Source organism: Anoplophora glabripennis, unplaced genomic scaffold (assembly GCF_000390285.2).
Source record: "Anoplophora glabripennis isolate ALB-LARVAE unplaced genomic scaffold, Agla_2.0 scaffold206, whole genome shotgun sequence".
Taxonomy (NCBI): domain Eukaryota; kingdom Metazoa; phylum Arthropoda; class Insecta; order Coleoptera; family Cerambycidae; genus Anoplophora; species Anoplophora glabripennis.
This window is the reverse complement of record NW_019416733.1, coordinates 468167-491896: the sequence shown is the minus strand read 5'-3', so window position 1 is coordinate 491896 and position 23730 is coordinate 468167. Positions and strand designations below refer to the sequence as shown.

Sequence of the window (23730 nt, the reverse complement as noted above, 5' to 3'; positions counted from 1 at the left end):
AAAAAAGTGCATTTATTAACAAGGAATGTGTTGCATTCTGAATTTCTGAAGCTTTTTGTACTTATCATAGTACTAAACTAACAACTAACTTATGAACCTAATTTTAATTAAAAAAATTGGCGTACTTTGGTGACAGTTGGTTAGGGGGTAGTTCATTTCAGATTTTCAGATCTAATTTTTTATAATCACTGAACCTGTTGATGGTCCTTGGTTGACAGAACATCTACTTTTGTGTGCTATGTTAAAAGTCAACGTCTGTGCTGTGCTCTGTTCTGTGGCTGTGGTGGACGTTTTAGGTTTTAGGTTATCTTTGCACTGTTAACTGTTATTCCCACGATTTTTTCAGTTACTTGAACTATCTGAATATTATTAAAAATTACCAAAAATCCAACAATTTTCGTTTCAAAGTTGTATAGAATAATGGGTCGCCGAAAACCTGGTTTTAGAAAAAATCATCATTTTAACCATAACAAAGCGGTAAAGTACTTTTAATATTCTATATTCAGTTGATAAGTAACCTTACCTAATTTTCTAGCCGGCACAGCAAGACCAGGAAAAGTCGAAAGATACTCGTAAACCTTACAATGATATCGTAAGAGAAAATGAAAAATTCATCAAATATTATCAGGTGACTATGAGAAAACTTATTATAACTTTATGTTAAGACTAGTGGCCCGTCCCGGCTTCGCACGAGTTGACATTTATTTTAAACATTTTGGGATATAAAAAATATAGCCTATGTTAATCAGGGATAGTGTAGTATTCTAATGGTGAAAGGATTATCGAAATCCGTCCAGTAGTTTTTGAGTTTATTCGTAACAAACATACATACATACAAAAATACAAATCTTTCCTCTTACATCTACGGGACTATGTTCCTATAAAATGTTTCACCCAAATGAGGCGCACAAATCTTTAATTAAGCTTTGCTATGCGGTGTTTACATTTACTCTTTTACATGTTTATTTTTACTTGGGAGTTGTGTTGATAATTATACTTTCTTTAATCCCTGTGTTTTCCAGGTTCAGAAAGTTTGTAAAGAAGAAGAATTTGACGAATTTATTAGAGTTCTCAAGACAGATTTACCAGCCACATTTAGAATTACAGGTTCTAAAGAAGTTGTTTACAAAATGTTAGAAATCGTCGAGGAACAACTTATAAAGGATTGCATCAACCAGACTGATGGCGGTGAAAAACCTTTAAATATATTCCCCTTACCATGGTAATTATAGATCATTTTAACAAGCATAAAAGGGGATAAATAATAAATAATCTTAGGTATCCGAACAAGTTAGCTTGGCAAATGGATTTAACCAGAAAAGATATACGAAGGTGCGAAGCATATTATAAATTGCACAACTTTTTGATATCGGAAACTGAGAATGGTACGATTTCACGACAAGAAACTGTTAGCATGATTCCGCCTTTAGTTTTAGACGTGCAGTCGCATCATAAGGTAATTAATTTCATTGTATGTTATAATTTTCAAGCCATATTAATTGACAGGTTTATTTTTGAATAGGTGCTGGACATGTGTGCAGCTCCAGGTTCAAAAACCGCTCAGCTCTTAGAACTGCTGCATGCAAACGATGAACCCATACCATCTGGGTATGTAATTGCGAATGACGTGGACAACAAACGTTGCTACATGTTGGTTCATCAAGCGAAGAGGCTAAACTCCCCCTGTGTTGCTGTTATAAATCACGACAGCGCCATTTTGCCTAACTTACAAGCGACTTTACCGGATGGTTCACGTCAACAAGTTTGTGTAGTTATACACAGTTTTATTTAGTTTTACAAGTAAAATTATATTCGTAGGTACAGTTTGATAGAATATTGTGCGATGTTCCTTGTTCGGGAGATGGTACGTTAAGGAAGAACCCAGATATTTGGTTAAAGTGGACTGCGGCTAATGGACTCAATTTACACGGGTAAGGTATAGAAGATTTGCTTGTAAGTTTCTGTCGAGGTAATAATATTTCTAATATTCGTAATTTAGGGTCCAATCAAGAATACTCAAACGAGGTGCCGAGTTATTGGCGGTCGGTGGAAAATTAGTTTATTCAACGTGTTCTATAAATCCCATCGAAAACGAAGCCGTTATCCATAGACTTCTACGTGAAACCAACGGAGCGTTGGAACTGATCGACGTTTCTGATTCGCTACCTGGATTAAAATTCAATCCAGGTAAAATTTACAAAATTGATTGTGTCGAAAGGTTGATTTATGTGTTTTTATATGTTTTTTATTTATAGGCATGGAAGACTGGTTAGTCTCCAGTAGAAATCTGGAGTTTTATAAAACCTTTGACGAAGTCGACGAAAAGTGGAGGACAACAATCAGGCCGCAAATGTTCCCCCCCAAGCCTGAAGATAGAAGTAAATTTCATTTAAACCGATGGTATTAATCTTAAACTTGTCAGGTTCCGTTTTGTCTGTATCGTATCTAATTTCAGTATAAGAATATTGCCGCACCAACAGAATACTGGCGCCTTCTTCGTTGCCGTTTTAAGCAAACTGAAACCTTTACACTCCAAAGAAAAAATGGATGAAGTTGAAACGGAAATCGCACCGAATCCTTCCGAAAGTAAAAAACGCGATAACGAAGATAACTTCCAGCAATCTCAAAGAAAGAAGAGGAAGAAAGGCGTCTATAACGAAGATCCGTTCGTGTTTTTCCAGGAAAACGAGGCGGTGTGGGATGACATCAAATCGTTTTATTCGATATCCGACGACTTTAATTCCAAGTGTCTGTTGACGAGGTGCCGCGTCGGTAAAAAGAAAAATATTTACTTGACGTCCGAAGCTATACGAGATCTAGTGGTGACTAATCAAGGTTCTATTAAATTCATTAATACAGGAGTGAAGGCGTTTGTTAGGTGTGATAACAAGAACATGAAGTGCGCTTTCAGGTAATTACTTGTCACTAGTTATTTAATGAGTACGTTTTTCTTTTTTTTTTATGAATTTGAGAATTTTATTAAAATCGTGCATTTAACCTCTTTTTCACTCGTTACGTTAACGAATTTATTGCATCAAAACTGGCACAAATAAAACAGGTTCTTAATAAAAACGAGTCGCATTACACCTTGCAGGATAGCGAACGACGGGTTGGAGAGCGTCTACCCGTACATCGGAAATGACCGTAAAGTACGCATACCCAAAGACGACTTAATAACTCTGTTACTGAACGACGATCCCCAGCATTCCCCGCCCATAGTGACTTTGTCGGAAAGCCTACAGCAGCAAGTCCAAGACTTAAGTGAGTCGTAAAATGACTTCGGATATTTCGGTACTTATTTTGGAATCGTCTCAGGTCCCGGCAGCTGCGTCTTGATTTATAAGGAAGAAGAGAAGTCGGATGGTACCCCGTTTGTGATTCATATCAGCGGCTGGAGAGGGACGACTTCGCTTCGGTGCTATATGGATCGGCATAGTACTTTCCATTTGTTGAGGTTGTTGGGTGGAGATATATCCAAGTACAGTAAGTTGGAATTTTGCACTATTTTATTTAATTTTTTTCTTGGCGATAATAGTCTTTTTTTCGTTTTTATAACTTTTTCTGAGATTTAATGAAGCATTCAAGTGTTTTTAATGAAATTTGAACATTGGTACTATTAATAACACTATTTGATGGCAATATTAACAGTATAATAATCATAAAAGTTGTGATTAGGAATATTAAATAAAAATGTACAATATGTGCAATTTTAAGTTTGTAATAATTTAACCACTAGAAGTTGAATTAGAGAAGTGTGGATAAAACTCCTAGATATCGATAAACTGTCATTTTTGGACAAGCAAGAACATTGATTGTAGTACTTGATTACTATACAGATTTTAAGTATGGGTGAAATCTTTAGATATTGATAAAGTACCGCAATCAACAGTTATTCTGTGACAAATAGAGACTTTAAATGTGGGTAAAGTCCCCGGATTTTAAGTATGGGTGAAGTCCTTAGATATTGATAAAGTACCGCAATCAACAGTCATTTTATGGCACACAGTGACTTTAAATGTGGGTAAAGTCCCCCGATATTGGTAAAGTACCTCAATTAACTGCCCTTTTGGTGCAAACGAAGACATTGATTGCAGTACTTGGTCAATCCAGGGACTTAAAAGTAGTAAAGTCCCTCGGTATTGATAAAGTACTGCAGTCAACTCCAATTTGCGAACAAATAAGAACATTGATTGTAGTTCTTGGTTGCTCTACAAATTTTAAATATGGGCGAAGTGCTTAGATATTGATAAAGTACCGCAATCAACAGTCATTTTGTGGCACACAGAGACTTTAAATGTGGGTAAAGTCCCCAGATATTGGTAAAGTACCACAATTAACTGCCCTTTTGGCGCAAACAAGAACATTGATTGCAGTACTTGGTCAATCCAGGGACTTAAAAAATGTATAAAGCCCAAGATATTGATAAAGTACTGCAATCAACTTCCCATTTTCTAACAAATAAGAACATTGATTGTAGTACTTGGTTAATCTACAGGTTTTAAGTATGGGTGAAATCCTTAGATATTGATAAAGTACGGCAATCAACAGTCTGTGACAAATAGAGACTTTAAATGTGGGTAAAGTCCCCAGATATTGATAAAGTACCACAATCAACTACCATTTTGGACAAACAAGGACATTGATTGCAGTAGTTGGTCAATCCAGGGACTTAAAATATGGGTGAAGTCCCTAGGTATTGATAAAGTACTGCAATCAACTCCCATTTGCAAACAAATAAAAACTGATTGCAGTACTTGGTTGCTCTACAGATTTTAAGTATGGGCGAAGTCCTTAGATATTGATAAAGTACCGCAATCATCAGTTATTTTGTGGCAAACAGAAACTTTAAATGTGGGTAAAGTCCCAAGAAATTGATAAAGTACCAGCATTAATTGCCCTTTTGTGACAAACAAGAACATTGATTGCAGTACTTAGTCAATCCAGGGACTTAAAATATGGGTAAAGTCTAAGATATTGGTAAAGTACTGCAATCAACTTCCCATTTTCGAACAAATAAGAACATTGATTGCAGTACTTGGTTAATATACAGATTTTAAGTATAGGTGAAATCCTTAGATATTGATAAAGTACTGCAATTAAGTCATTTTGTGGCAAATAGATATTTTAAATGTGGGTAAAGTCGACAGATATTGGTAAAGTACCACAATTAACTGGCCTTTTGCCGTAAACGAAGATATTGATTGCAGTACTTGGTTGCTCTACAGATTTTAAGTATGGGCGAAGTCCTTAGATATTGATAAAGTACCGCAATCATGTCATTTTGTGGCAAACAGGCTTTAAATGTGGGTAAAGTCCCAAGATATTGATATTTTTGAACAAATAAGAACATTGATTGCAGTACTTGGTTAATATACAGATTTTAAGTATGGTGAAATCCTTTGATATTGATAAAGTACCGCAATCAACTGCCCTTTATATTCCTATAATTTTGCTTTATTATGAAGGTATTTCTTGAAAGTTTTTTTGTTTTAAATTATGACCTCCATTACCTCTGACGGTGCATTTTTTTAATTGATTTTGTGCTCATCGAAGTTAAGTTTTTGGTCCAACGTATCTCCGAGATATTTAATTAAAGTCTTGTTGTTGAACGTACGATTATTAAGTTGAATAGTTGGCGAGTTTGGGTTAATATTGTGATAAAAAATGTCGACTTGAGAGTTAGTTAGATTGACAATTGTTGTTTTTAGATGTCAACAAGTTCCAAAAGCCGGAATGTGAAAAAGAGGATGCGGAAGGTGAAAAAAGTATTGTAGAGGATAAGGAGAAGAGTTAATTTATATTTATTAGGTAAGTGTTTATAAAGGAAGTACCCATCGTTGACTTTCCGTAAAATAAATGTTTTCTATAAAAGTCGCCTGAATTCAAACGCTCCTTGTACCCCCTTCAATTCAAAGTTAGTACAATTTCCTGTTCCGTAAAAGATTTCTTATCTTCTGCAATGTTTTCTTTTCTTTCTAGGAATGGTCCTTGGGGAAAAAATAATTATAGTAAAATAAAAAGTGAATGTATTAAATTTAAAATTTAATTTGAAATGCTTAAAATTAATAAATATGGACATGTTCAACTTTAAATTTATGCTGTTCTATAACAATTCGGTGAAACAATATTACTAAAGCTAGAACCAACGACGGTAAATGTAATGAGAATTTTCAACCAGTTTTAATCGTGGGCGAGGGTGGGATATGACCTACAAAGTATGTATATCTTATTGTCACTGCTACTCGATGCCTACTGGTACAAAGCATCACTTTGTACCTACTGCCAGAGCCACCTACTAATTTGTAATGCGTCATTATACGAGTAGTAGTGACATTTAAGATATGGCATACTTTGTAGGTTATACGTCATCCAAATTGAAAACATGTTGATAATAACCAGATAATTTGTCGGTCGTCTCACCTGATGAGAACTGACAACTTTCTAACCAGTCTGTCTAGTGGTTCTACTAACAAACGATCATTACATTCACCACCGTTGCGGAACAAATACATTATACTTCACTAGGTTCTACTTAACGTGTGAAATAAAAGTTATTCTGCCTAATTAAAAACGTGAGGAAAGTTAAAAGCCAAACATAACTCGAACTCTAAACTTGAATTTTAACTTGTTTCTGGACGAAAAGTTTTAACCTAGTGTTTTTCTGGCAAGGATTATCGCCCATTAAGTGCTTTTTCCAGCAAAATTCCTCGTGTTCCAGATTGTCGTGGCACAGGGGGCACCGGTTGTAACCCTCCTTTAATGCTGAAATTTAAAAAGATTAATAAATACAGGGCGTCCGCAAATTTCACCGACAACGTTTGACTGCGTGTTCACAATGATAAATAAATATGATCTACGGAAAAAAAGTTAATTAAAAACTTGGTTTTTGAGTTACAGGCCTTCAAAGTTGATAAAATAAACTAATTTAATAAATAACTTCATAACCCTTTTACCGATCCCGTTCAAATTTGGCACGTTTATTTGGACTATTATGGCATATTATTTCTTGAAAGCTTTAGTCAAATCGATATACTGGGTGATAGTTTTCTCCTTTCACCTCTCCCTTTTAGCGATGAAAACTTTTAGTGGTCGTATTTTTTTAAAACGAGCAGCAACATTGAAAAGGTTGATTTATTTTAAAAAAATATTGTATCTTGAGAAAATCGCCTACAGAAAGCCATTTTTGAGAAAGATGGCATTATTGGCAGGTCTGTACCAGTGTCACGGATTTAAAACTTTGAGTTCAGTAGACGATGAAAATAAGATGTTGATTATTGTAGGCGATTTTTTCAAGAGACAATATTTTTTTTTATTTGAAAAAAATACGACCACTAAGATTTTTGACCACTAAAAGGGATAGGTAACTGGAGAAAACTATCACTATCAGTATAACGATTTGACTAAAGCTTTTTAGAAATACATAATATGCAATAATAGTTCAAATAAATTTGCCAAATTTTAATGTGATCGGTGAAAGGGTTATAAAGTTATTAATTCAGTTAGTACAGTCATTGAAGCTTTTCACCACCGAATTCTTTGAAACTAAACCGATTGATTTGAAATTTGGCAGACAGTTAGAGAAAAGGTCAATGGACATTAGTGACATAGCGCCGATTGACGCTTCCTGTTGGGGGTTAACACGCCTTCTCGAGGGTGGAATTTTTTTTTTTTCAAAAATAACTGGAAATCGATAGAGAACCAAATTTTGAAGAATTTTTTCGAGAAATCAATAGTTTTTTAATTTTTCACTATTGAAAACTTGGAATTTTGAGTGAAAAAAACACTTTTTCAAAGTATTTTTCGCGAATAACTCAAAAACAACGCATTTTATTAAAAAAAGTGCAATGAACAAAAATGTAGCTTATAAATAAACAAAGAAAATCGTTTTTTAAAAAGTGTTGTACGTCCTATACAAAGCGAAATATGGTTAGTGGAAGGGGACTTGTTTTGGGGGGAATACTCGAATTGATGTATTCAACGTCAAATAACGGAAAAAGGATTAATTTTACGTGTATAACGCTCCTGGAATTTTTTGTAGTACTCAAAAAGACCTTCAAAATGAGCACTTATAAAAGTTATTTAGAGCAAAAATGGTGTTATCGTCAAAAACAGATGGGTTGCTCATTTTTTTTAAGGAAAAATGAGCAGTAAACGCTGTACCATTTCCATCAGAATTAAAATTAATCGTAGAGCCTTTACAATTAGCTTTGTTTTAGTGTTTTTCATACGATCCTGAAGTTAGACCGGTTTAGAATGCGCATTTCTTTAATAATGTACTGTAAAATTTGAAAACGTATTTTTCATTATTCAAAAAAAAATTGCCTTATTTATATAATTCTGAAACTATGAAAGATACGTAAAAATGATAAACAACAAAAATGTATTTTTTTTTTTTCAACAAATATTTTACTTCTTTTTTATTCCTATAGCATAAAAAATAAAGGAGATATCGCCCCTTGAATTATCCATTTTAATGAAAAAACGATCTGTCTCCAGCCCTTTGATCCTTTCTCTTCAAAAAACGAAGGACTTAAAAGGTTTTATATGCAAACGATCTTACAGCTCTTGAAATTATCTTTGAAATGCTTTTTTGTAGGATTCTGTAGCTTAAAAATTAACCGAGTTATGGTAAAAAAACTGTCCTTATTTCGGAGCAAAATAGGCTTTCTCATTTTTATATATTATATTATATTATACAAATAAAATAAGTAAAAAAATTTAGTGTGATTATTTATATGCAGCGTAGCAATTTTTTTATGATTGATTATATTTAAAAATCGATTATAATAAAAATATTTTACATTAATATTGGTAAAAGGGTAGTTTATAAGAGTTGAAAATGGCAAAAGTAAAATATTCTTTGAAATATAAGGGAATTTTTATTTTAAATTATTGCACAATTATAGCATTCCAAGATTTAAAACGTAATTTTTTTATCATTTTTTTTAGCACAGGGGCGATTTATAAGGGTGGAAATGTGTTATGAGATACAAATTCTTTCATAGGCAATGAGGGAATTTTTATTTTAAATAATTGCACCGTTAAAGCATTCCAAGCTTGTTTTGTACTCTTACTTATTTTTCATGTAAAATTATATTTAGTACTATGTCCGCCATCTATCGGCAATCAGAGAAACCGTGTTTTGCCGCACCGGCGTACAAGGCGACACGCCACAAGTGTGGGCAGATTAGACGAGACGATTAATGGCGACGCTTTGTCTAGTACGTATGCCTGTAANTTTTTCATGTAAAGTTATATTTAGTACTATGTCCGCCATCTATCGGCAATCAGAGAAACCGTGTTTTGCCGCACCGGCGTACAAGGCGACACGCCACAAGTGTGGGCAGATTAGACGAGACGATTAATGGCGACGCTTTGTCTAGTACGTATGCCTGTAAACAAATTGGTGTAATTTCCACAATAAAGCATTATATTTGTTAAAAGACTATAGTTAATACAGTCCACTATCCTGAGCACATCAAAGCTTTTAAAAAGTAATTTTTTATCAATTTTGTCAATGAGTCAAGGTGGTTTTTAGGGGTTGAAATGGAAAAATTATTTTATTAGCTATAAGGTAACTTTTATTTTAAATAATTGCAGGATTTAATCATTCCAAATCTTTAAAAAGGAATTTTTTTATCATTATTTTTTGCATAGGGGTAGTTTTTAAGGGTTAAATAAAGGGTCGAAAAGATCAACATATATTATAAAACATGTTCAAGAACATGGAACATTATTTAATCTTTGTGCTTGAACAAGATTTTTCTCAATAAAATGCTTAAAACTTAATTTTTTCAATTTTTTTCACTTAGGGGTAGTTTTTACCCCTAAAAACAAAAAGCGTCAATCGGGCTTATGTCACTTTTGAATTTGAGCCTAAGATGAGCCTTATTCTAAATTTTCATGCAAATCCATGCAGTTTCAAAGAATTCGGAAGTTACAGCTGATTTTCAGCATCAATGACTGTACTATATTAGTTTTATTTTTGACATCTTTAAAGGTCTGTAACTCAAAAACCAAAAAGTTTTTATTTAACTCTTTTTTTGTAGATCATATTTATTTGTCGTCGTGAAGGTGCAGTCAAACGTTGTCGGTGACATTTGCGGACATCCTGTATGATAATTTTTCATTTCTTTATAGTTTTGGCAAGTTTTTAAGGTACTGCTTTTGTTTTGTGTAGAACGTCCCAAGAAGAAGAGCACAAATGTTAAGGGTAAAGGTAAAAATAAGCAACAATAAGCAACTTGATTCGCAAATACACTGTTTCTACAATGTAGACTGCCAAGTTTTTTTTTAATAACTTCACAAAATTTGTATGATTATACCAATATTTAAAACTTGCTAATGATACAGGGTTTATTTTGCCTAACGTGATTACAAGTCATACTTTCATAATACCTACAGATTAGTACTTCACTCTGTAGATACAAAGTAATGACATTTAAGATATGACACATACTTTGTAGGTTATATGTTATACAGCGACCTACTCCAGTAGGTACAAAGTAATATTTTGTTCCAGTAGGCATTGAGTATCAATGACATTTAAAATATGACACATACTTTGTAGGTTACATCTCACAGCGACCTACACCAGTAGGTACTAAGTAATGTTTTGTACCAGTAGGCATTGAGTATCAATGACATTTAAAATATGACACATGCTTTGTAGGTTATATCTCACACAGCGACCTACACCAGTAGGTGCAAAGTAATGTTTTGTACCAGTAGGCACTAAGTACCAATGACATTTTAAATATGACACATACTTTGTAGGTTATATCTCACACAGCGACCTACAATGGTAGGTACAAACTAATACTTTGTACCAGTAAGCATTGAGTATCAATGACATTTAAGATATGACACATACTTTGTAGGTTATATGTTATACAGCGACCTATGCCAGTAGGTACAAACTAATACTTTGTACCAGTAGGCATTGAGTATCAATGACATTTAAGATATGACACATACTTTGTAGGTTATATCTCACACAGCGACCTACACCAGTAGGTACAAAGTAATGTTTTGTACCAGTAGGCATTGAGTATCAATGACATTTAAAATATGACACATGCTTTGTAGGTTATATCTCACACAGCGACCTACACCAGTAGGTGCAAAGTAATGTACCAATGACATTTTAAATATGACACATACTTTGTAGGTTATATCTCACACAGCGACCTACAATGGTAGGTACAAACTAATACTTTGTACCAGTAAGCATTGAGTATCAATGACATTTAAGATATGACACATACTTTGTAGGTTATATGTTATACAGCGACCTACTCCAGAAGGTACAAAGTAATATTTTGTGCCAGTAGGCATTGAGTATCAATGACATTGAAAATATGACACATACTTTGTAGGTTATATCTCACACAGCGACCTACACCAGTAGGTACAAAGTAACGTTTTGTACCAGTAGGCACCGAGTACCAATGACATTTAAAATATGACACATAATTTGTAGGTTATATCTCGCACAGCAGCCTACAATGGTAGGTACAAAGTAATGCTTTGTGTTAGTAGGCATTGAGTAGCAATGACATTTAAGATGACGTACATTTTTTTGCAGGTTATATCTCACACAGCGACCTACACCAATAGATTTTAAAAAATAGTAGCAACAATAAGATTTTTATGCTTATTTTTACCTGAAGAATGTCCCTTTAAAGTTTGAGCGCTTCTTCGTGGAACGCCCTGTACTAAATCGAATTACACACGTACCTTTGCACTCCGCCGCCAAATGTTGTTGAAACTCCTCCAACTTAACGGCCTCCGAGCACTGGGAACACTGAGTATAATTCTCGTGTAGGTCGCACTCGGTGAGGAGGTGCTCTGTCAAAGTGGCGACCTCGACCACCTGACTGCACTCCTTGCAACGCACCAGCATCGGGCACGACCTCCAATAATGAGAATTCATCGAATTGCTCACCGAGAGAATGACGCTCTCCAGCTGATTGCAGAATATGCATTGCCTGCAATTTGAAATATTTGTTGAAAGATGAATTGTTTCACGTAAACTTACTTCTCCTCGTCCTCCTTCTGCGAGTTGTTGCTCGGGGTGGAGATTCCGCTGGCGGAACTGGAGCTTTGCTTTTCGTGTTCGGTTTTCGCTGTGCCGTTATTCTGGTTTAAGTTTTTGGTGAAGGCGTAGTTGTTGTCTTGCTGGTTGTCGATTTCGTAGTTGAAGATATTGGGCATGCTCCTTATGTTGTTCGAGCTTGAGCATTTAGTGAGTTCGTACTTTTCGGGCGGGGTTGGTTCCGGGCTGAAGCAGCTGTTGATTGGCGCTGAATTCTGTTGTAGAATTTTATTCTTCTCCAATATCTCCTTTTTCCTCTGTAAAAAATCCCGTAACGTAATCTTTATTAGGAAATAAATCGTTACGATTGTCGTGAACAAATTTAATATTGTCGTTGTATTGCCCATATCATTTTTTTTATAATAAATCTAGATTTGTGCGATTATTTATCAACCATTTTTTTAATCGTAAATCGGTTGGATTTCAAAAACAGGAATATTTCTGGCATTTATTTGTTCCTGAAATACTCCTAAAATTTTTATTATTTAAAGGGTTTTTTTATAGAAGGTGTCCGAATAGTTTTTTCACTATATTTTTTTTTTTACTTTATCACAAAAATGTTTATAGTCCAACCAAATTACATTTGGAGAAAAAAAAAATTGTTACCTGGACTTTTATAAGTGGAAATGGTAAAAGGGCTTATAATGAACCTAAAAAAAATAAATACGGAGGGTTGATTTGGGGGGTTGAAAGGTTATGAATAATTATATCGTTGGGATTTCTGGCGAAAGTTGACATCAAACAAAAAAGTATCCAATACAAAATCTACAACTTTCGTAGAGGTCACTTTTTAAGACAATCTTAAAATTTCCGAGAAAAATGCAAAAAACAGGTTTTTTTCTGATTTTTCGTTTTTATTTCTCATTTCTGCAAAAATAATTTAATTTTGACGAAACTTGGTGAAAGTATACCTTTCTGTGTTTTCAATAACCACAAATTTTTTTAGATAAAAAAATCAAGATGTTTCTGAGATATTCATTTTTTCGGCCTGAAACACTTTTTTTTTTCAAAGAAAAATTCTACTTAAAAAAATCATCTTACAGAGTTCTGTCGGTAATCATTTTTTTCATTTTAACATATACTTTTTGGTGAAATAAAAAAATCTGTAATAACAGTTCAAAAACATACTCAAAAATGCAAAAAATAAAAAATGACGTGCAACAATTAATTTTTCAGTTATTGTTGATAATTAAAAAACATTCAAACACTGATTACACCAATCTATTCTATGGAAAAAAATTTAAAAAAAACTGTCTCATTGTTTGATCCTAAACTTTATTTTTGTACAGTATTGCTATAAACATCTAAGTCGAATTACAACTGCTCAAATGATAAATTCTCTGGACGATTTGAGATTTCAGCAATAGAAAGTATTAACTGCAAAGTCTACTGTTGACGCGAAATCCGAAATTTTGCAAAATCGTTTTATTTTTTTTCTGGCTTTATTTGAGTACGAATTTTAAATAAATTGCATATTTACATTGCCACTTTTTTCGCTCTATCCAATGCAATCCGACATTTCGTCTTCGAGGGGCCATCATCAGATAAATTTTTTTAAATATATCGCTGCTATTTCTATGGCAAAATTTAGTCATTTTTAATTCTGTATTAGATGATATTACTATTGTAATCGCTTAAAAAGGTTTTTAGCTATCATTAAACATTTTTCCTGAGTACGGATCTGAACGCTTTCAAAATACCTGTATCTATTGGAGGAGGGGGAGAGAGAGAGCGAGAGAGAGAATAAAAGTCAATACAGCACAAAGTATCCAACAATTTTTTTTAATCCATAATTTAAAAAGTTGTACCTAATAAAAAAATAATACGAAATTATGAAATATTTTATTATTTCTAATTAGTAGGTATTGCTAATAGTAAGTAGTAGGTATTGCTAAAATTGTTGGATATTTTGTGCGGTATTGACTTTTATACTGTTATGACTTCATCCAATAGATATTTTGAAAGCGTTCAGAGCCGTACTCAGGAAAAATTTTAAATTATAGCTAAAACAAGCTAAACATTTTTTAAGCGATTACAATATTAATATCCTCTAATTCAGAATTAAAAATGACTAGGTTTTGTCATAAAAATAGCAGCGACGTATTTAAAAAAATTAATCCGAAGATACTTTCACCAAGCTTCGTCAAAATTAAATTATTTTTGAAAAATCAGAAAAAAACCTCTACAAAAGTTGTAGATTTTTGCATGATCTACAAGTTTTGTATTGGATACTTTTTTGTTTGACGTCAACTTTCACCAGAAATCCCAATGATACAATTTTTCATAACTTTTCCACCCCCCAAATCAACCCTCCGCCGCCACTGCTCACGCATTTTTATTTATTTTTTTTTTCGTTTATTATAAGCCCCTTTACCATTTCCACTAATAAAAGTCCAGGTAGCAATTTTCTTTTTTTTTCCCTCTAAATGAGTTATTTTGATCGGTCTATTATATAAGAAAATATTTTTAAATATGGACGAGGAACAGATTTAATCAATTTGGTCGTAGTAAGGACACAATTATATCCTATCTACTGGATCTTAAAACCTACAAAGCCAAGCAATTAAAGTGATCTAAATATAACAGCGTTAAAATAAAAAGGAAGTTACGAACTTCACAAATATTTCCGCCTCAACTTTATCTACTAGCACTTTTAAGTACAAGTTTATACAAAATTTTTCATTTATGAATCCTGAATTACGTAATTATGCATTTTATTAAGCAACGATATCACAAAATCCCCGTAGAAACAAACCAATCCGCCGCCTCCAAAATTCTACAAGCATTTACCAGCCCTCAAGATTTAAAACGACTCGTTTACTTATAAGTCTATCGAAATATACGTTTTGTGCAAAATTACAAATATTAACAAACTACGTTACCCTGTTACTGTGTACCGAATGGTATACACTACAGTTCAGTAGATAGTAGTTCTCGTAGATCTGAAACATTGACCAAAGTACATCTAAACCTGCCGAATGAGGAGTTAACGCTGAAAAAAAAGTTTTACCTGCAGATCTATCTTGTCAAATTCGTGGAACAGTTGACGGTATAGTAAGTTCCTTCTCGTTATGTCGTCGTCGGGCGGTAGCTGCTTCCTCACCAAGCGCGGATTAACTTTATAAACGAGCACCAGTATTCTCTCGGAGACTTTTCTGACCGCTTCTGCTGGGTGGTGCAGGCCGCTCGACCCGAACTCTGCTAGGGTGCGGCAGGTTAAACCACTGAAATATTTGTTATTATTGATTTCTATGCTTTGCGGTACTGAACGGAAACACCCATTTCAAAACAGTTTTAGTTCGGGTTTTGTAATGTAATAAAATTTTTGAAATTCTCAAAAAAAAAACTAAATTGGTCAGTAAACAAATCTTACAAGGGTGTTTCCGTTTCAAATGGGTCACAATTTATATTTATTCTAAAAAAAAACTTCAATTTGGCCAAAAATTCATTGTAACATGAAACGTTACAAATACATCTGTGAAAAAATTTTAAAAATGAAAAAAAAGCAGACATATACCAAATACAAAAAAAAATCAATTCCAAAAATTGTTGTTAACGTTTCGAAAATCAATCTGTTTTCGTCTTCTGAACTTACAATAACTTTTTGTTTTAGTTAAATTTGACAGTTTTTTTAACTAAAACGAAAAATTATTATATGTTCAAAAGACGAAAACGGATAGATTTTTAAAGCGTTAACAACGCTAAAGGAACTATTTACCTTTGTTTATCTGTGGATATACCGTGATTTATGATTAGTTGCTCGACCATTTCTGCTCTACTTAGCGCTAGTCTAGGATGAGTACTGCTACTTACTGGTCTACTCAAATGCACGGGAATTATATGAAGATCTCTACAATAAAATGGCTTTTATTGTACGCAAAGAGTGACCGCAAAATCCGCCTGTTTTTGAGACTTTGACAGAGGCGACAGGGAAAATCCTAAAAATATATATCCAAACATGAAAAATGAAAATGAGCATCACTTTCAGTTTTTCCAAAATTTTCGAAAATCACCCTTATTTAGTGGTTGAAAAGACAAAAAAAGTGAACAAATTAAGAATCATCAACAGTTGTAAAACCCCAAATGTTATGAACGTGAAAATTTCTAATTTCGTATTTGATACTCTCTTGTCCGGATTGAAAATCAACCCTTAATATCCGTAAAGGTGTGAAATCATCTCCTAAATGCATAAAATGCAAAAAATATATTAAAAGGTACATTTTTTTTTTCTTTTTCTTTTATATGTGATAATTGAACCGTTAATAACCCAGAATCACTAGATCCGAAGGAAAATACCCCTAAATGAGGGTAAAACCACCCCTAAGTTCAACCATCGGCTTCAAAGTACATAAAATAATTATAATGCATGAAAAAAATAATGTTTCGAAATACATTCATTAGAATAATTTATACACAAGTACTCCCATACATTACCAATCATTTTAAAAAATAATCATCCTTCTCAAGGGGTAAAATCACCCCCCAAATATACAAAAATTGTAAACAATGTGAGAAAAAAAATAAAAAATTGTTTTATGATTATCATACTTGATATTTGACACGTGAATAACTTCCAATTGTCACATCAGATGGAAAACACCCCCAAAGTAGGGTAAACCACCCCTAATACAATTATCAATTACAAAGTACATAAAATGTTTATTATGCTCGAAAAAATATATTGATATGTCTCAGAGTGTTAAAAATATAATGCAACTATTCAGACTAAATTTCGATGAAAAACAAGCCATAAGATGAACAGTGGAAACACCCCCATCATAGGAAAATATCAAAATATCTCATATTATTCAAAATAATGTTGTATTATTATCATTTACAACTGTTGATGATTCTTAATTTGTTCACTTTTTTTTGTCTTTTCAAACCCTAAATAAGGATGATATTCGAAAATTTTGGAAAAACTGAGTGATGCTCATTTTCATTTTTCATGTCAAGTATTTGGCTATTTTCAGAATATTTTTAGGATTTTCCCTGTCGCCTCTGTCAAAGTCTCAAAAACAGGCGGAATTTTTTTTTTTGCGGTCAATCTTTTTCATCGCAAAAATTATTAAAAACCATATTAATTCTGAGGCTTACAAAATTCTTCATCGCTTATAAGGCGAAATAAATTTCGGGCATTTTATGTACAGGGTGATAAAATCGATCGCTGCGATTTCAAATTGTGGGTTATATGTTCAAGATAAATTCTCTATTTTTCTGTACATGTGCGTTAATATATTTAATAGAAAACCAAGTCCTTAAGGTTTGCACGCTTCTGCGCAAGTTGTCAAGGACTGGTTTCATCCTCGTCCGTTTAGATTCCAGGACGTTTCGAGAGACATATCACTCTCTTTTTCAGAAGAAATGTTGAGACGTCCGAGTTTCTGGATTTCATCTGAGGAAGGAAGCGATATGCCTCTCGAAACGTCAAGAAACCTGAACCGAGGGCTTGGCAACCAGCAGGAAAATGTACTTTACTTTAAAAGGCAATGAACTAATTCAAATCGTGTCTAAAAAATTTTAAAGTTGTCATCTAAGAAGATATATGCTCTGTCATGCCAATATTTAGTTATGTTAAAGGGGGAAACAATTAATAACTAACAATATTGTGGGAGACGACTACTCTGCAGACTAAAGCTACGTCAAGCATTGAATTACACCCACAATATCTAATAAATATATAACTCACAGATGTTTATAACTATCAAAAAAATAATAATAATTTGTTCATACAGGGTGTAACTTTGAATGGGGGTCATATTTATACAAAGGCTTCCTTTGACCTTTAGAAACACATCAGTAGTTTATTTTTTCAAATTGCGATGTAAAAACATATATTTTTTTAACCTTTTCACAGTTAAATGTACCGGTTCCAAATGCGGAACAATAACTGACGTCCTTCACTTAATCATCGTTGACCAGCACTAACTCCCTTCAAATGCACTGTAAGTTGCCTACAATTCATATATTTATAATACGTGAATATTACAGTGGTGGCATAAACAAGTACTAAAGTGCATTTAAAAAAAGAAGTAAGAACTTGAGTATTTATTTGATAAAAAAAAAATAATTTCGGATTCGTATTCAGTGGAACATACTATTACCCTTAAAAAACTGAGCCCCCACTTAANTTAATTCTGAGGCTTACAAAATTCTTCATCGCTTATAAGGCGAAATAAATTTTGGGCATTTTATCTACTGGATGAATAAAATCGATCCCTTCGATTCCAAGTTGTGGGTTATATATTCAAGTCAAATTCTCTATTTTTCTGTACATGTGCGTTAATATATCTAATAGAAAATCGAGTCCTTTAAGGTTTACACGCTTCTGCACGAATTGTCAAGAACTAAACAATTCCCAAACTGGTTTCATACTCGTCGGTTTAGATTCCAGGACGTTTCGAGGGACACATCACTCTCTTCTTCAGAAGAATTGTTGGGACTTCCGAGTTTCTGGATTTCTTCTGAGGAAGGAAGCGATATGCCTCTCGAAACGTCAACAAACCTGAACCAAAACCTTGGCAACCATCGAAAACATACTTTACTTTAAAAGGCATTAAACTAGTTCAAATCGGGTCTAAAAAATTTCCTAAAATTGTCATCTGATAAGATCATAATATATATGCTCTTTGATGCCAATATCTAGTTATGCTAAAGGGGCAAACAATTGATAACTAACAATATTGTGGGAGACGACTACTCTGCAGACTAAAGCTAAGTCCAGCATTGAATTACACCCACAGTATGTAATAAATATATAACTCTGATGTTTATAACTATCAAAAAATAATAATAATTTGTTCATACAGGGAGTGTTTTGACCTTTAGAAACACATCAATAGTTTATTTTTTCAAATTGCGATGCAAAAACTTTTTTTTTAGCCTTTTCACAATTAAATGTACCGCTTCCAAATGCAAAATAACTAACGTCCTTCACTTAATCATCGTTGACCAGCACTAACTCCCTTCACATGCACTGAAGGTTGCCTACAATTCATATATTTGTAATACGTGAATATTACAGTGACGGCATAAACAAGTACTAAAGTGCATTTAAAAAAAAAACTAATTATAACTCAAGTATTTATTTGATTAAAAAAAAAATAATTTTGGATTCGTATTCAGTGGAACATACTATTACCCTTAAAAAACTGACCCCCCACTTAAAGTTAAATAGTTATTATTTAATTAATTTTAATAATTATAATTAATTAATCATATAACTTAATAATCCATTTAGTACAATTAAAGAAAACTCCATATATATTTTTCAAAAGTTGTATGAATAAACGATACCTATTGTACGCGGGAGCGCAAATGGGGTATATGCCCCTACCGGCATTGAATTATACCTCGGAGTAGTTGTTTCTCGCAACACTGACAATTAAAACATAGATTTAAGTGTTATGTCAATAGAATAAGCATTCTTTTATGTTTTGAATAATAATTTTTGATTTGTAGCAACATTTCAACCCTTAAAATCTACCCTTTATGAGGAAAAAAACAAAAATTAGTTTTCGCGGCTCTGAAATGTTTTGACGGAGCAATAATGAAGAATTGAATATTTTTTACTGTTTATGAAATAATAATACATGATTTATTGCAATGTTTCAACCCTTAAAAACAACCCATAGTGCAGAAAATAAAGCAAAAAATTTTGTTCACATCTTCATAGCATTTATAATGAATGAAAACTGACAAACGATCCTAGCTGTTGCTCTAGGTGTTGCCGGTAGGGGCATATAGCCTTTGGAGTAGTTGTTTCTCGCAACACTGACAATTAAAACGATACCTGTCAATATTTGATGGTTTTCGAGAAAATCAGAATTGAAAATGTTGAAGGATCAATTTTCAAAAGCAAACTAAACAATCTAGCAATGTTAATCACTTTTTTTTTATTATATCAATGTAAGTTGTAAGTTCTTACCTAACGTTTTTGCAATCCGCCATAGTTAATATCGTGTGGACTGCCATTTGATTAACTCTCTGACTAGTATCTCCGGATTTTGTTAATAGCTCTGGTAATAGTTTATCTACGCTTCTAGCCACTTCCGTAGCAGCAACTCTGAAACACACAGAATTGTAATGCATCGCACAAACTACACATTTTCAAAAAGTATCCTCTATGGTCTAGGCCCAAAATAGTAGTTAGTACCTCATTCCCCACATGTACCATTTTCATAAACACTTATTGGAATAACTAAAATGTGAAAATACTAACATATCTTTCACATTTTTACGCTTATGACATGCAGTAACACGCCTTAGCTGGAAACTGATATGATATCAACATTTGGAACACTATGCGAAAAGAATGGCACATTAAAATTCCCCACAATTATTTTATTTGTGACTCGCAATCTACTATTTTGGAGTATATTAAAATACAAGCATGCCGATTTACCTGCCGGGAATAAACTGCACGAAAAACAACCGTATAACTTCATTGGCTAAATTGTAGACGGAAAAAACCTTATCCCTTAGTGCTCTATGTAGTAAAAATATCGCAGCTCTAGCAGTCTTATTTGGCGCATGCATTTTTGTATTATCGTACGAGAGCAATTCTTCCTTAAGTCTAGTTAATCCTTCCTCTTTATCGCAGTAATGCTTCGAGTAGAACTTCTCTACCAAATCGTTCCCAAAAACCAAAATAGGCAAAGCCGCCTGCTTCTTCTCCCTTTCCGTCAGCTTCGACACTGTCTTGTGATCGGAATCCAACTGGCACTCCCTTAGAAACTCGTTCGTCTGCGAACTAAGACAATGTATAGTTAGAGCCTATTTCTTGTCAGGAGAAAATGATGCTGTTGCAAGAAGACGATATCACGAGATGTAAATATGATTATTATTATTACTTACTGCCTCAGAGCAGGCAACGGCTTCTCCTCGTACATCTCGTAAGTGGATTTTATGATCGCCCCGGCCGATTTGTTGCGCCTCCGGAACGAACCCCTGGACTGGATATTTGTCGGACTTCCCGTGCTGGGCGATCCAGATTTGGGACTTTGATGCCTAGGCATGTGCAAAGGGGATATCTGACTAGTGTGTACGGGATTAGGTGAGATCGGTCTCTTATCAACGCAGTTTTTAGATAGAACTGGCGACAGTAGATTTTTAGAGACATTGTCAGCGTCGTCGTGTAGTTCATCGTTTTTCGCACAAACCTGCAAGGGAATTAAATTAAAATTCTGTCATTTTCGAGTATGATTGGGAAATATGGCTTTTTTAACAAAATATCTAATCAAATATTTTCGAATACGAGGTGCCCATTTTTCAAGCTGTAGCATTGGGGTCTCGGATGTCTTAAGAGGTACATGGTCGCAAAATTGCGGAAATTGATGACAAATAATTTGCCAAGTTCTTTTTTAAAATTATTCACGAGAAACTAAAATTTGTAATTTTGTTTTTATTTTTTTAATTGAAACCAGAAACAGGTGCAACTTTTGTTTTTTTATGAGCGCCAAAATGTATTGTTACAATGGTGGTATTCTTTTGTTTTCATCCGAATACCAAATTATCCATTTTTAGAAGTGCTATGAAAACCATGAACATCATCATATTGCTTTTGACAGCTCACTTCAATTCCTGACATGCTTTTGTTTATTTCATTATTTTTCTTTCATTTGTTTAATTTTTCTCATTTAATATTCAAAAAAAGAATTTTCAATTTTAAGGAAGTTACTTTCAATTTTCGCTCCGTTTTAAATTAAACTTCATTTGTTTTTTACTTATTATGTTAATGACACGTATGCCTGTAAATCGTAAAGTCCCGTATACTGACAAACGAGAATCAACATACCCCTTCCTTTTCAAGCAATTGTTCTATACTGAGCTCTTGATAAATATCAACTCTGAACTGATCCATTTGGCTTTTCTTTTGTCCAGCTTTCTCGTAATCTTCCATTTCTATCGCGTGCCTTTTTTCCAGTTCATATTTTCCTAATTTTTCTCCAGCAGCTCTTAATTTTAATATAGTGTTTTTTAACTTCCTAGCATATTCAAATCTCTCGTCTAAAAATAAATAATTGCCTTTATTCGATTCTAAGAATGTACTTAGCAAAAAAAAACAGTTTGAATAACCGATTGAGTATATTGGCCTTTGCGCCTTTTTACCTACTTATCACAGCCAAATGCTTCTTGTTTTCCATCTCACGTATAACTTTAGCAATATCGATATCCACGTACATCTCGAATGCTAAATCGTCATAAGGAGATGTATAATCGGGATTATTTATTAGATCATTTAACTTAGTGGAATTCTCACTCATCGACACGTGCTGCAGCTCGATTTCCATACCCATGAAATTAATAGCGATAAGACTGACCTGAAGATTTAACAAACACAAAAATCACAAGGATCAGTATTTCAGTTCTGAAATCTTTATTAAAAATTTTCGTTGGTAATTGACCGTACCTGATTATTAATATTATAAATATTTTCGTGGTTTCTATGCAAATTCATTTTTACAAACGTTGCTTCCTTCTTGGGCACATTTGCAGATTTCAACTCTCGACTTTTGAATTCCGTGCCCTGATTATCGGACAATGTTATATATCCTAAATATTCCCAGGTTATAAGTGACACGTTTTCTATAGTATTGGTGTCCTCATTATTTAAAAATATTTCTACCTTTGAAGCTGAAAGAGGTGAAGAAGAAATATTATTAATTTAACGTATTTCTTACAAAAAAATTATGCGCCTACTTACGAATTAAATACTGATGGGTTAATAACTGGATTTTGGTCAGTACACATCTTCTTTCCAACTTTAAAATTATTTCTTGAGGATACTCGCATTTTTTTTCCGATTGCCATCCCTTTACAGTCGGACCGTGTATATTTAATTCCGCCGACCGGTATTTCGGGTCTTCACCTAAAATTCTCATTTTTGTGTAGATGTAAAACCAATTATACTTCACTTACTTGTCGCAAAAATAACGCTAAAATCTAATTTTTTAGGCATCTTCGAGTTATTCTTCTTAATTTAGGGGACGTATTTTTTTAATTCTTTACTACTTACGTGGTGCAATGAAAACGGTACGTGATTATAAACATTTTTATCGATTATTTTGAGGAAAGTTCACGGGAATTTTCTTTTGATCACATTGCGTACTGTTATATATTATTGATTTCCCGCATCCCACATGCGCAGCGCAAAGGCTTTAAGGCAGTTATCTTATATAAAAAATAGAGCATCAAATTAATCTCCATTTTGTAATGGTATCAATCACAAAAAATCTTTCACATTTCTCGTAATCGGCTGGATCGCAGCGTCGTCCATAAATATCAACATCAAAAGAAGTTTGTGATGGAAAATCTAGCATCTTCCATTTTTGAAATTTTATCCCTGAACTTGTTCAAGAATTAGAAAAAATATGGGACATGTAAATTTTCTCGCATTTTGTCAAATACCGCCAAAAAATAATCAAGGTCGTAGCCGAGAGAGAAGGCCAAGAAGTGCTTGTGTATAATAATACGCTTATATAGTATGTTCCCTGTCTGTTCTGTAAAAATAAACTTCTTTTCTGTTTGCAGCTTTTCAAATTTAAACAAATTAAATTTAAAATTGAGCACGCCGCTTAAAGAGATTGAAAATTTACCTTTTTTAACAAATTGCTAACGACATAAACTGTACT

General features: G+C 33.5%; 2 protein-coding genes across 2 annotated transcripts; one reads left to right on the top strand and one right to left on the bottom strand.

The window, feature by feature from the left end:
- Window positions 1–302: 302 nt before the first annotated feature.
- Window positions 303–6020, top strand: LOC108904690 (tRNA (cytosine(34)-C(5))-methyltransferase). Its single transcript, XM_018707332.1, has 13 exons — window positions 303–477; window positions 536–628; window positions 1023–1222; window positions 1279–1456; window positions 1523–1762; window positions 1819–1931; window positions 2000–2187; window positions 2256–2400; window positions 2456–2911; window positions 3095–3261; window positions 3316–3483; window positions 5709–5808; window positions 5980–6020. The coding sequence occupies exons 1-12, from the start codon at window positions 421–423 to the stop codon at window positions 5792–5794; spliced, it is 2091 nt and encodes a 696-aa protein (XP_018562848.1). The 5' UTR covers window positions 303–420; the 3' UTR covers window positions 5795–5808; window positions 5980–6020.
- Window positions 6021–6078: 58 nt separating this feature from the next.
- On the bottom strand, window positions 6079–23077 carry LOC108904697 (centrosomal protein of 104 kDa). The gene is made up of 13 exons (XM_018707340.1): window positions 23018–23077; window positions 22803–22967; window positions 22509–22732; window positions 22212–22419; window positions 21894–22105; window positions 20954–21258; window positions 20502–20849; window positions 20025–20162; window positions 15816–15947; window positions 15108–15321; window positions 12041–12354; window positions 11740–11990; window positions 6079–6762 (listed from the first exon to the last, which is right to left on the bottom strand). Exons 1-13 carry the CDS (start codon window positions 23055–23057, stop codon window positions 6608–6610), a joined length of 2706 nt encoding a protein of 901 aa, XP_018562856.1. The 5' UTR covers window positions 23058–23077; the 3' UTR covers window positions 6079–6607.
- Window positions 23078–23730: the final 653 nt, after the last annotated feature.